The sequence below is a fragment of the Camellia sinensis genome, chromosome 1 (assembly GCF_055761805.1).
Source record: "Camellia sinensis isolate YWXY chromosome 1, ASM5576180v1, whole genome shotgun sequence".
In the NCBI taxonomy this organism is placed as follows: Eukaryota; Viridiplantae; Streptophyta; class Magnoliopsida; order Ericales; family Theaceae; genus Camellia; species Camellia sinensis.
Window position 1 is genome coordinate 249,509,943 of NC_138961.1, and position 13,257 is coordinate 249,523,199.

Consider the following 13,257-nt stretch of genomic DNA (forward strand, 5'->3'; position numbering starts at 1 on the left):
CTCTGTTAATCGTACCTCGGTTTCACCTGTTGAGACCATGCTAACCATAGCATACTTGGACCGAGCTACTCAACAGCAAGGTCCTGAGTAGAAGCTAAAAATACCTCGGCTCAAGATGGATTGACCGAGCTAATTGTCACCGCGCCGACCGTGGTGACCGAGCTAACCACCAAGCTCTTTCGGACTAGGCTATCTACAAGGCTCCTCTGGACCGGACTAATTATAAGGCTCTTTTACTCAGCCCTTCTTACTGTGGCCCATAGAATGGCCCATTACCCAGCTCAGCCTAATTTACATATAAATTACCCTCTCAGGTGATTATTCGACAGTCTGGAAATATGGTCACGTGATACTCTATGGTAGTATGATTGGTGGAGAAGGGATAGTATTGATTTTCTGTATTGAGGAACATGAGAGGGGATGATGAATAGTGATTGGTAAAGGAGTATGACCATGTGGTATTCCGAGATTATTGTATAATTTTCCAGAGGGCTCCCTCATGTTTGGGCCAGAAGGCCCATCACGGGTTTTATTTCGATAATTCGAATAATCGATTGTGTTAAGCAATTTGTGTATTTCATTTTTTTTTTTAAAATTAGGTCAATCTGAATCCAATAATCATAACCCATTCAGGCTTTGTTTGGCATAAATTTTTTGGGCTAAAATAGTCATAAAAAGACAAAATAGGTTAAAATTAATAAAACAAAATGTCACATCTACACCATAATCATTTTGTTTTTTCTCTCACAAAAGTCAAAAAAGCTAAAAAGTTCATTGCAAACGAGACATTTTAGCCCCAGGTTGGCCTCGTTTAGGAACATGCTATTTTAGTAAGTTTTTTTTTTTGCTAAAATATGAAGTAAAAAAAAAATCAAAAAATTTAGTCCAAATTCCTCCATTTTTTTATTTATTTATTTTTATCAGAGGAAATTTCCATTAAGGGATAGCCAAACGGCACTTACAGAGTCCAACCACCAAGAGCAAACACTAAACAGAGTGAAAATTTTACAATAAGCGCAAAGGTGAAAACTACAAAAATTATCCAAACACACATTAGTGCTCGTGCTCATACTGCGACGCAAAGCTAATCAAATCGGCATTAGAACATGTCTGAAAAAATATTGATAACAACCACAGAGAGTGTAAGCTACAATCAAGCACCAAAGGACTCTAAAAAAACAAACAAAACCAAAAAAACAAAACAAAAACAAGATCATCTTCCATTGAACCCTTGTTTGGTGAAAATGACAGCTCAATTTATTTTTCTTCATAAACCCTCTAAGAAGAAAACACATAATTGAGTAAGGACAAAGTAAAATATCTTTTTTTTTTCTTTCTTGGACAATATTGCAAGAGTAACATGTTACTGTGAGCCAGAGTAACATGTTACTGTCAAATAGACTAATATGTTACTGTGAGCCAGAGCAACATGTTACTATCAAATAAAGTAATTGTCAAACAAAGTAACATGTTACTGTGAGACAAAGTAACATATTACTGTCAAATAGAGTAACATGTTACTATTACTGTTTACATCAATTTCAACGATAATAATTTTTTTTTAAAAAAAAAGAATTTCATAGTCAACATGAATCTTATTTGATAAATCTTGATAAGAGAATTCTAAAAATATTAATTTTATTAAAAACCGACATTTACATCAAAAGTTATATTATTTTAAAAATTAATATTTTGATAATAGTGATATTTGTTGAACTTTTCAAGAATTTTTTTTTGTACTTATCCTTAATGTATTAAAATTTTATTATGAGGGGGTTTTGACCAATTCCCCCAAAAAATTTAGTATATTTAGAATGACTTTTTGATTTTTGACGAAAAAGTAGTGAAAAAATAAAATCTTTGACTTTTTGGTATAGGTTATAGGCTTTTTAATTTTTTTAGTAACATTTTGGTTTTCAGGCTAAAAGTATTGCATGCCAAACGAGGTCTAAAATAGTCAAAAAGTCAAAAAGCCAACCCGAATCTCAAATGAAGGCTCAATTTATTGCATTTGTCCAAAAAAGAAAAGAAAAAGACAATAATTGTATTTTTAAAAATAAATCATCATTTTTTTTAACAAACACAATAAATTAAATATGCTACAATTGTCGAATTGACCTAATTTTTTTTATGAATGAAATACATAAAGTATTTAACAAAATGAATAGTTCAGATTATCAAATAAATCTCACGAGCCCAAATAGCAGAGCTGCCTCCAATTTATTTACTGTAGATAGTCTTAATTTGAAAATAACTAATTAGGTTAATTCTTTGTAAAACACAAAATCAGTAAAAATAATTTAGCAAAAATATTAAAATTGAGAGTCATAAGTACTAGCATATCACTTATGTTATGCACGGGATAAAATTATATATTATTTATTAAAAATACAATCGTATAGCACAAGTGATATGCTAATTGACATAATACTATTTATTAAACTCAAGTATACCTATACTATATTTTAGATTGTATACGATAATTATATTTAATTACAAATGATATGCCATCGATACCTGTGCACCTATTATTGATAGCATATCATTTGTAAAAGGGAGCAGCTTGCCTCCAGTTCTTAATCGGACCATACGGTGTTGTTCAGCCCGTGGGGGTTCACCATGGGTTCTGTTTTGATAATTCGAACAGTTCTGTAGATCTTGTTGAGTACTATATAATTATAACAAATCACGTTGATTGGATATCGATAGTTATGTGATCAAATCAGTTTTGTATTAAAAAAAGAAAGGATGGTGAACAAATTAACAGTTGACAAAAAACTGATAAGATGAGATAGCTATCGATATCCGATAAACGTATTTTTTATAGACATATAGTACTCGACAAATTTTACACATTGAACAATTCGAATTATCAAAATGAGACCCGTGATGGGCCTCCACGAGCTGAACGACACCGTCCAGTCCAATTAAGGACTGGAGGTAAGCTGTGCCTTTTATAAAAATAGTTGTGCTTATGCTATAATTATGATATGTTATAATTATATTTGAAAAAATGGTTATACTATTTAATAAACCCAAGTATATTCGTTCTATTATTTGAATATAATGATGTGCTATATTTAAAAAAAAAACCCAAGTATATTACATGAATCTAATAAATTATTGAAAAATAAATTAAGTCTAATTACAATCACAAAATACAATCTAATCATCATTAATAGTTGATACTTTATGTGAACCTAATAAATACAATTATTTTTAATCAATTTAAAATTTTAATCACCATATTAAAAAATAAATGATTTACTTACAAACTTTAAAAAGTTTTTCCTCCAAGATTTTGTCTTACTCTGTCTCTCAAATTACTGCGTAAGGCTGCTACTCTCTCTCAAACTTTTTGTTTAAGCTGCTGTGGTAGGGTTTCTTTAGGGTGCTGTGATATAAGGTTTAGGTTAATAATAATAGGTAGTAGTGGGTTTCTTTACGCAAGCACAGGATAGTTGTTGTTGTTGTTGTTTTTTTTTTTTAATTTTAAAAATCAAAAAATTAAGAAATTCATATTCAAATACAATTTAATCATCATTAATAGTGGATACTTTATGTGAACTTAATAAATACTGTGGGGACATATTTTTTGAATACTAACACGTGGCATGGTGACGCCGACGTGTCAGCCGAGGTGCCACGTGTCCTGGTAGTTAAGCCGAGGTAATCGCGGAGAGGCCGAGGTCATCTCCTAAGATGTCGGAATCCGAAGATAAGGGACAAGAGTCCTGGAGCAAAAAGGGGACTTAATTAAGATAAGGATAAATCTCTTAGGGAGTTTATCTCTATCTCCTAAAGAGTCCAGAGTAAGCACTAAGATTGGAGTTCATAGAAGTCATACTTCTAGTTGGACTTGGATTGAGTACATTATAAAAGAAAGGCACCCCCGTGGGTCTAAGGTATGTAATTCATACTTTGAGTATTCAGTTTAATACTTGACTATCTTTGAGAGATATACTGACTTGATCGTCGGAGTGCCCCCGGGTGGAAGAACCACCGCCGGAGCTTTTCTTTTCTGTTACAGGTTGCTGGAGCCATCTATTCTGCCGGTGCTTAGCTGCTGATCACTAAACGGGCAGTGTGGTCAGATTTTTACCCACACAATTTGGCGCCGTCTGTGGGAACGAAGGAAGAATAGATGGCCAGTAACGGACAACAAGGAAACGCTGGGGACGATGCTCCTTCTGGAAGCAGCAGACCGATTAACCTTGACACCGAAGGAGACAATCGCAATACAGAAGCCCGTGACCAGGGTCACAGGGAGAACGACGATATCCAGGAAGGTGACACAACAAAAAGATCAAACCAAGGAAAATACTACAATGAAGACAACCTCCAGGTATGGAGGGACAGGTGCCTACGCAGAGACGAGGAAGTAAAGGAATTAGCAAACAAGTTGGCGGACCTCCAGTCGGTCGTCAACTTCATGATGCAGAACAATGTTATGCAACCACCATACCCGCTGCAAGATACGCCAATGCCAGCAACCAACACCCAGAAGGGTGGAGGAAAAACAATCCCCGAGGTCCCTCAACATACCAGGAGCGGAAGGCATTCTCACCGGCCTTCCAGGGAAGTCGGACGAGAAAGGCCGAGGCAAGAAGAGTCCCGAAGGACGCAACACATGAAGAATCCAGACCCCAAAGAACATCGACATGTTCAGGGGCAAGTACTCCACTTTGACACAACCCATGAAGAGAGACCCAAACGGACCCACCTCGAGGCCGAGAGCAGTATACCAAAAAGACTAAAATCAAAAGACAGCCGAGCTCCAGGGAGGAGCAAAGAAGACTTAAGGGACTACCTCAAGAGGAGGCAGCAAAATGCAGAGGCCGAGGTAAACTCCCCAGTAAAACCGAAGACAGCCTTCTCGGTAGAACTGGACAAATTCGAACCACCCAAGAGGTTCAGTATGCCGAGGTTCCAAATCTATGATGGTAAGTCAGATCCAAACTTTCATGTTGGGCTATACCTAAATTCAATGGCACTATATAGCGGGAACGAACCATTGCTCTGCAAGGTATTCCCCTCATCCTTTGGGGAAATTGCATCTGATTGGTTCCACAAGTTACCGAAAGGAAGTATAAAGACATGGGATGGCCTGGCCGAGATGTTTGTGGCCAGGTTCGTGACCAACAAGCTGCAACCCCTGAGGGTTGATGCTTTGATGGCTCTAAGAATAACCAAGGAAGAAGGCCTTAGGGCCTATGCGAAGAGATACTACGAGGTGTTCAACCGAATACCTGAATGCAACCAGGAAGTAGCAGTCGTGTCTTTCAAAAACGGCCTGAAAGATGACTGCCCACTACGGAAGTCTTTGGCAAAAACACTGCCAAAGAGCATGGAAGAACTCATGGCACGAATTGAGAAATACGCCAGGGCCGAGGAAGATACGTCGGGAAACAAAGAAGTGAAGCAAGAAAAGGGAAACGGCTCGCCAAAGCGAGGCCGAGTCAACAATGGACCCACCAGACAAGAAATAGAATTAAGAAATAAACAGGCGGTAACCACGGTATTCCGGATCCCAATCCATAAAATCTTGGATCGGATTCGGAATCAACCATACTTCAGGGCTCCGGAAAGAGCACCAGGGGAATTCATGGGAAAAAACATCGGCAGACGTTGTGCCTACCACAATGAAGGAGGGCATCCAACTCAAGGTTGCAGGGCCTTAAAAGCACACTTGGAGGACCTAGTAAGGCAAGGCCTTCTGAGGGACCTGGTCGATGAGGCCAGAACAAGGGAAGAACAGGCAAGGTTGCCTCAAGCACCAGCAGCACCCCCTCCCCCAGCACAGCGACCACAGGCAGGAGAACCAAGGGTGGTCAATGTGATCCACTCAAGGGTCAACGAAAACGAGGTCAGAGGAGAAACCCAGAGGGTAAGACATTTACAGCATATCCACCAAGTTGGGGACAAGAGACATCGGCCAGAAGAATGCCAAGGGCCAATGATAGCCTTTACCGAAGCCGACCTAGAACTGGTCCAACATCCTCATAATGATGCCTTGGTAGTATCCCTCCAGGTTGGGGAATGCCAAGTAAAACGCATCCTAATAGACCAAGGCAGCTCCTGTGACATCATGTACGTCAGATGTTACAGAGAGCTAGGCCTTCACCCCGATGACCTAGAGCAATCCAGCGGCCCGATGGTCGGCTTTAATGGAACGCCAACATGGCCACTGGGTGCAACAAGCTTAGAGGTACAAGCCGGCACTAAGAAGATCAGGACAGAATTCCTGGTCATTGACACACCCTCACCATACAACATCATCCTTGGAAGACCGTGGTTGCATGCAATGGGGGCAGTTCCCTCGACGTTGCATCAACTACTCCGGTTCCCAACGGAGCATGGGATTGAAGAAGTCAGAGGGGATCAACTACAAGCCAAAAATTGCTCCATGGCAGCAATAAAGTCCACCTGTAGTATACAGGAGCCAAAGAAAGCAGAAGTTGAAGATGGAGACATGGAAGTCCTGGAAGACGTCGGGAAAGAACCGACCGAGAAAAGCGAAGAAGCACTAAAGAAAATCTTCGTCCAGGAGGGCGACGAAGAACGATTTTTTCTTCTCGGCTCCGGCCTAGCCAAAGAAGAAGAAAAAGAACTAGAAGATTTTTTAAGGGCAAACATAGAGGCATTTGCCTGGACACCCTATGAAATGCCTGGCATTGACCCCGAGGTCACTTGCCACAGTTTGAATGTCGACAGATCGGCAAAACCAGTGATTCAACGAGCCAGAAGGCCGACGTTATTACACGTCGAAGCAGTGGAGGAAGAGGTAGACAAACTCCTTGAAGCCAGGGCAATCCGAGAAGTCCAGTACCCAACGTGGCTGTCCAACACAGTAGTAGTAAAAAAGAAAAATGGCAAGTGGAGGGTTTGTGTGGATTTTACCAGCCTCAACAAAGCTTGCCCCAAGGACAGTTTCCCTCTGCCCAAAATCGACCAACTGGTTGACGCCACTTCGGGACACGAAAGGATGAGTTTTTTAGACGCATACAGAGGGTACCACCAGATTGCTATGTACCCTCCAGATGAGGAGAAGACCGCGTTCATCACCCCGAAAGGCCTGTACTGTTATAAGGTAATGCCTTTTGGGCTGAAAAACGCAGGAGCAACCTATCAGAGGTTAGTAACAAAGATGTTTAAACATCTGATCGGCAAAACAGTAGAAGTTTACATTGATGACATGGTCGTAAAGACCAAGGAGTCAAAAGGTCATCTTGCCGACCTAAAAGAGGTCTTTGACATACTCAAAAGATATCGGCTCCGACTCAACGCCGCAAAGTGTGCCTTCGGAGTTGGGTCAGGTAAATTCCTAGGCTATCTGGTAACAAGAAAGGGCATAGAGGCCAGCCCAGACCAAATCAAAGCCATCCTGGAGCTACAGAGCCCAACATCGGCAAAGCAAGTCCAAATGCTCACTGGAAGGGCCGCAGCCCTGAACCGATTCATCAGCAGAAGCTCGGACAAGTGCAGACCCTTCTTTAACCTGGTAAAAAAAGCCACAGACTTCCTGTGGACCGAAGAATGTGAAGCAGCCTTAGCCGATCTGAAAAAGTACCTGACCACAACCCCGGTCCTTTCTAACCCTGTTCCAGGAGAAGAATTATTTTTGTACTTAGCAGTCTCTGAACACGCAGTCAGTGCAGTGCTAATCCGCGAGGAAAAAGGGGAGCAGAAAGCTGTCTATTATGTAAGCAAGACTTTGGCTAACGCAGAAACAAGGTACCTACCACTGGAAAAATTAATGCTAGCCTTGGTAATGGCCTCAAAGAAACTAAGCCATTACTTCCAGGCACACAAGATTGTGGTTCTAACAGAGCACCCATTGAAGTCCTTATTACATCAAGGAGACTTAACAGGAAGGATAGCAAAATGGGCAGTAACACTGGGACAGTTTGACCTAGAATTCAGGCCAAGAACAGCAATAAAGGGCCAAGTTTTGGCCGACTTCGTCGCAGAACTCACACCTGAAGCCATCGCACCTCAGGCTCCGTCGAGCCGAGATGAGCATCACCCCGACAAACAAAAAGAAACCCAGTCAAAGACAAAACAGCAAGAGAAAGAAAGGCTCAGACCATGCAGCATCTACATCGGCGATTCGTTCAAACTATATGTCGATGGAAGTTCAAACCGCCAGGGAGCAGGAGCAGGAGTACTGCTGATATCTCCAGATGGAGAGATTGTAGAACAATCCATCCGACTGGGGTTCAAAGCCTCCAATAACGAAGCAGAATACGAGGCATTAATTGCAGGACTAAAGCTAGCAGCAGCAGCAGAGGCAGACGAGGTAATTGTTTTTTGTGATTCGCAATTAATTGTTAACCAGTCAACAGGAGAATTTGCAGCCAGAGACGAAAGAATGTCGGCATATGCAAAGGAAGTCATCCGACTGGCGGCCCTATTTCAGAACTGCAGATTACTCCAAGTCAGCCGAGATGACAACACCCATGCCGACGCATTAGCCAACCTGGCCAGTTCAATTCAAACTGGAAAAACAAGGACAATTATGATCGACTACATGTCGGCCCCGAGTATAGATAAACAGAGCACCGAACAAGAAACAATGTGCGTGGGCCTTGGACCAAGCTGGATGGATGCAATCATTGCGTTCCTAAAAGAGGGGAAGCTGCCAGAAGACCACAAAGAAGCACATAAAATTAGGCTGAAATCCGCCAGATTCAGCCTAACAGCGGAAGGCCATCTTTACAGGAGGTCCTTCACTGGACCACTTTTAAGGTGCGTACACCCTTTGCAGGTTGAAGATTTTCTTTATGAGATCCATGAAGGAATTTGTGGAAGCCATGCCGGGGGCAGATCGTTAGCCCATAGGGCCATTACCCAGGGGTATTGGTGGCCCTACATGCAAAAGGATGCCGAAGCCTATGTAAAGAGATGTGAGCAATGTCAAAGGTTTGCACCTTTGATACATCAGCCAGCTGCCGACCTAAACCCAGTATCCAGCCCCTGGCCGTTTGCCCAATGGGGCATGGATCTGGTGGGACAACTTCCCCAGGCAACTGGGCAAAGAAAATATTTACTGGTAGCAACGGACTACTTCACAAAATGGATAGAGGCAGAACCTCTTGCCAAAATCCGAGATGTGGATGTCAAGAATTTTATTTGGCGAAACATAATCACCAGATTTGGGATTCCAAGAGCAATAGTTGCCGACAACGGAACACAGTTCGACAGCAAACTTATCAAAAACTTCTGTGCGAAATTCAAGATCAAAAACTATTTCTCAACTCCAAGTTTTCCTCAAAGTAATGGGCAAGCAGAGGCGTCCAACAAAGTAATCCTGGATGGGATAAAGAAGAGGCTCCAAGCAGCAAAGGGAAAGTGGGTGGACGAGCTGCCCAACGTACTTTGGGCATATCGGACCACGCCGAGAAGATCAACGGGAGAATCCCCTTTTGCCATGGCCTATGGCACAGAAGCAGTCATCCCATTGGAGATCGGCATCCCAGGGATCAGAACCCAGGGAGTAGAGAATGGCACCAATGACATACTCTTAGCCCGAGACCTGGATCTACTGGAAGAACGAAGAGAGAAGGCTGCAATTCAGCTTGCAGTATACCAGCAACAGCTTGCCAGAGCTTACAACAAAAAGGTTAATCCAAGGGATTTTCAAGTTGGCGACTTAGTCCTAAGAAAAGTCGTCGGAAACAAGAAGGATCCCAGGGAAGGCAAGCTTGGCCCGAACTGGGAAGGACCCTACAGAGTTACTTCAGTATTGGGCAATGGAGCATATCGGCTTGAAGACAATGAGGGCAAAGCACTACCCAGACCTTGGAATACTTGTAACTTGAAATTCTTCTATCATTAGATAAACATCATTGTTTGGCCGATATTATCAATAAAGTCTTTTCAGAATTCTCTCAACACGTATGATTAATGGTTATTGAAGACATATCAAACTCAGGCAAACTAAGCCGATGTTATTCCTTGATCCACTTGTTGAAATTTGTAGCAATTTACAAGTTGGAATCAAGCTGATTCCTTATCTTCACTTGTTGAAATTTGTAGCAATTTACAAGTTGAAGTTAAGCCGATATTATTCCTTGATCCACTTGTTGAAATTTGTAGCAATTTACAAGTTGGAATCAAGCTGATTCCTTATCTTCACTTGTTGAAATTTGTAGCAATTTACAAGTTGAAGTTAAGCCGATATTATTCCTTGGTCCACTTGTTGAAATTTGTAGCAATTTACAAGTTGGAATCAAGCTGATTCCTTATCTTCACTTGTTGAAATTTGTAGCAATTTACAAGTTGAAGTTAAATTCCTTGATCCACTTGTTGAAATTTGTAGCAATTTACAAGTTGGAATCAAGCTGATTCCTTATCTTCACTTGTTGAAATTTGTAGCAATTTACAAGTTGAAGTTAAGCCGATGTTATTCCTTGATCCACTTATTGAAATTTTTAGCAATTTACAAGTTGGAATCAAGCTGATTCCCTACCTTCACTTGTTGAAATTTGTAGCAATTTACAAGTCGAAGATAGGCCGAGGTTATTGCGTAAGTTCTCATAGCAATATGTGGGTTGTCTGAACCCTAGAGAAGATGCTTAACACTTGTTGAAATTTGCAGCAATTTACAAGGTTATGTTAAACCGACGTATGATCACCCGCTGAGGTATACAGAAAATTAACGGGTCGAAGCAAAGGTTAAGTATATTGTTTAAACACTTGTTGAAATTTGTAGCAATTTACAAGTAGGTTAGAACGAAATCATTGTTTAAATACTTATTGAAAACTTAAAAAAAAAGATGGCAAAAGTATACATTGAGTAGTATATGTTTAGTTCTTGACAGAATTTATACAAGGTTTGCAGGTCAGTATCTTGCCGAAGTAAAAGCCTTGCAGTTATACCCAGGGTATGTAGCCCCGAGAAGATTGCACAAAGAAAGCATGCAAAAATTTCTAAGTATAGAACTATGCAGAAGCAAGCAACAGAACATCACAAGATCAAAAATATCCATTGCAAGAACAGTTGCAATTACATACTGAAAAAGGCACATCGGCCATAAGAAGGAATGTACATTGTTCAGGAATTAAAAGAAAGAACAAAGTCCAAAATCCAGAAAAAAAGAAGGGAAAATCAAGACTCTTGAACATCAGCAGCAGCAGAAACTGGAACCTCGGATGATTCAGCTGGAATATCCTCGGCCACCTTCTCCGCTCGTATTTCGGCATCTATCTCTGCTAAAGTTGTGTCAAGACTTCTGTCAGTCAGAAGAAGGTCAGATGATGGACACCCCTGAACAGGTTCCCTGGGCACTTCCTCAGCCTCATCACCCACTTCATCTTGAGTTAAGTCTAAAATTTGCTCAGCTGGAAAGGACTTGGCCTCAGTAGCGCCCTTGGGTTTTCTCACCAAGGCTTCACCTTCATCTTTCTCTTCGTCTTCACCCTCAGCTTCTACCTCGGTCTCTGATTCATCCTCAGCTTGACTTGGAGGAAGAAATGGTAGAAGATTAGCATCAACCTGGCGCAATGGCGAGTCAGCAGGGAGATCAAGCTTCTTTATCAGAGACATCCAACCAAGGGAAAATCCCCTGTTGCATGCCTGCCTGACTTGAAGTTTGTATTCTTCTGCAACGTCGGCCATGCCTTGAGCATAGGCCTTTTCATCGGCCTCCTTGACTTCGGCCTCCTTGGTGGCCAGAGCTTGTTGAAGTTCTTTTTGCGCTTGGACCTTCTGAGCCTCGGCCTCCCTTTTCTCGGCTTCAGCTACTTTTTTAACGGCCTCAGCAGCTTCGGCCTTCTCAAGAGCTAAGGTTTGGTTCTTCGTCGCAGCCTCGGCTTGATCCTCTAGTTTCTTCATTTTTACTTCAAGAGCCCTTAATTCTCTCTTCATTGAGGTCGCTTCCCTCTTCATATCAACCAATCTTTGACGATTCTCAAAGGATTGCATTGAAAATGAGTGGGCATGTTGGATAGCCTGAATGCAAACAGAAGTATCAGAAAATTTTCTCAGAAAGAAAAAGAAGGAAGAAACATAAATACAAATAGAAATACTTACTTGAGCAGAGTGTTGGAGCATCAGAGCGTAATTTTCATACTCACTGAACTTGGCATTTCGCTCCAAGTCATTCGGTAGAAGAAGAGCGGTGCTAAGGGCGACAGCAACGTTGATATCATCAGCACTTTCACTAGCCATGATAGGCCTGTCCTCCAGAGAAAGATCAGGGGCCCATGGGACGTCGGGCTTCTTTGAAGCCGAGGTCGTCGCAGACGATGACCTTGGCCTCTTTGTTTGTGTAGATCCTGAGGGTTGGCCCTCAGCAGACCTTTTGGTTGAAGTAGAGGTTGATTTTTTGCTTTCAGCTAGCTTCAAAATCGGCAGAGCATCCTCAGCCTCGGCGTCTGTAGCCTTGGCCTTAGGCTGAGCCTTTTTTACTCTCTTTTGTTTGGGAGGGAGCGTTGATTGCGCCGGCGCGGCTTCGGCATCAGTTGGAATATCGGCGAGAAGGTCTTGGACGACAGGCCTCGGACGAACCATCTCGGCAGTCTTTACTAGCCTTCGTCGGCGTTTACGTTCAGGAATTGGTATTAAGAAGGGAGCCGAAGTTGATGGAAGATCGGCTGGGTCAGATGTGGACTCTTGATCTGTCCGAGATGTAGAAGCAGTTAAGGTTGTGGCTGTTGGTGGAGAGAGACTCTTCTTCCTTTTTCGAGGGACGTCGGGTAAAATGGATTTGTGTGTGGGGACAAAGTTTAATAATACTGGGGCTTTTCGTTTAAGGATTGGAAGACCAAGAAGTGTTCTCAGATCTGGTCCTGGGAAGAAGGATTGACGAAAATTTTTCGGTGGTTGATGAAGATCTGCAAAGAATCAGACGTCAGAAACAACAAAAGTATTTAAATGTTGAATGAAAACAACTAAGTGTTGACTCAGGGCTCTTACTCTTGCCCTCTGTAAGTGTTCGAGGAAGAGGGTAAAGGTGGACATCTTCATCTGGGCCAAATTCCCAATTTCCAGAGGCAATAAGATAGTCATCTCCAGCCCCCTTGTTGGAGTCTGGAAGGTCGGCTATAATCTTGTACTGAGTGGATCTCGGCTTAAGGTAATATACAAAACCCCTATCCTTCAGATCAAGAGGGCACATGGTATAACAATATTGAAGGTCGGCGAGGGTGATTCTGAGGTTTTCTTGCCTAGCTAAGGCTATAATACCATTAATTATCCTATAGGAATTGATAGTAAGTTGCATGGGGTTTAGCTTATAGAAATAGAGAACTTGA

At 41.8% G+C, this 13,257-nt stretch overlaps 1 protein-coding gene across 1 annotated transcript; it reads right to left on the reverse strand.

The window, feature by feature from the left end:
• Window positions 1–1,053: 1,053 nt before the first annotated feature.
• LOC145823093 (uncharacterized) lies at window positions 1,054–12,867 on the reverse strand. Its single transcript, XM_082922224.1, has 3 exons — window positions 12,035–12,867; window positions 11,126–11,953; window positions 1,054–1,110 (listed from the first exon to the last, which is right to left on the reverse strand). The coding sequence occupies exons 1-3, from the start codon at window positions 12,512–12,514 to the stop codon at window positions 1,054–1,056; spliced, it is 1,365 nt and encodes a 454-aa protein (XP_082778350.1). The 5' UTR covers window positions 12,515–12,867.
• Between the last annotated feature and the right edge of the window lie 390 nt (window positions 12,868–13,257).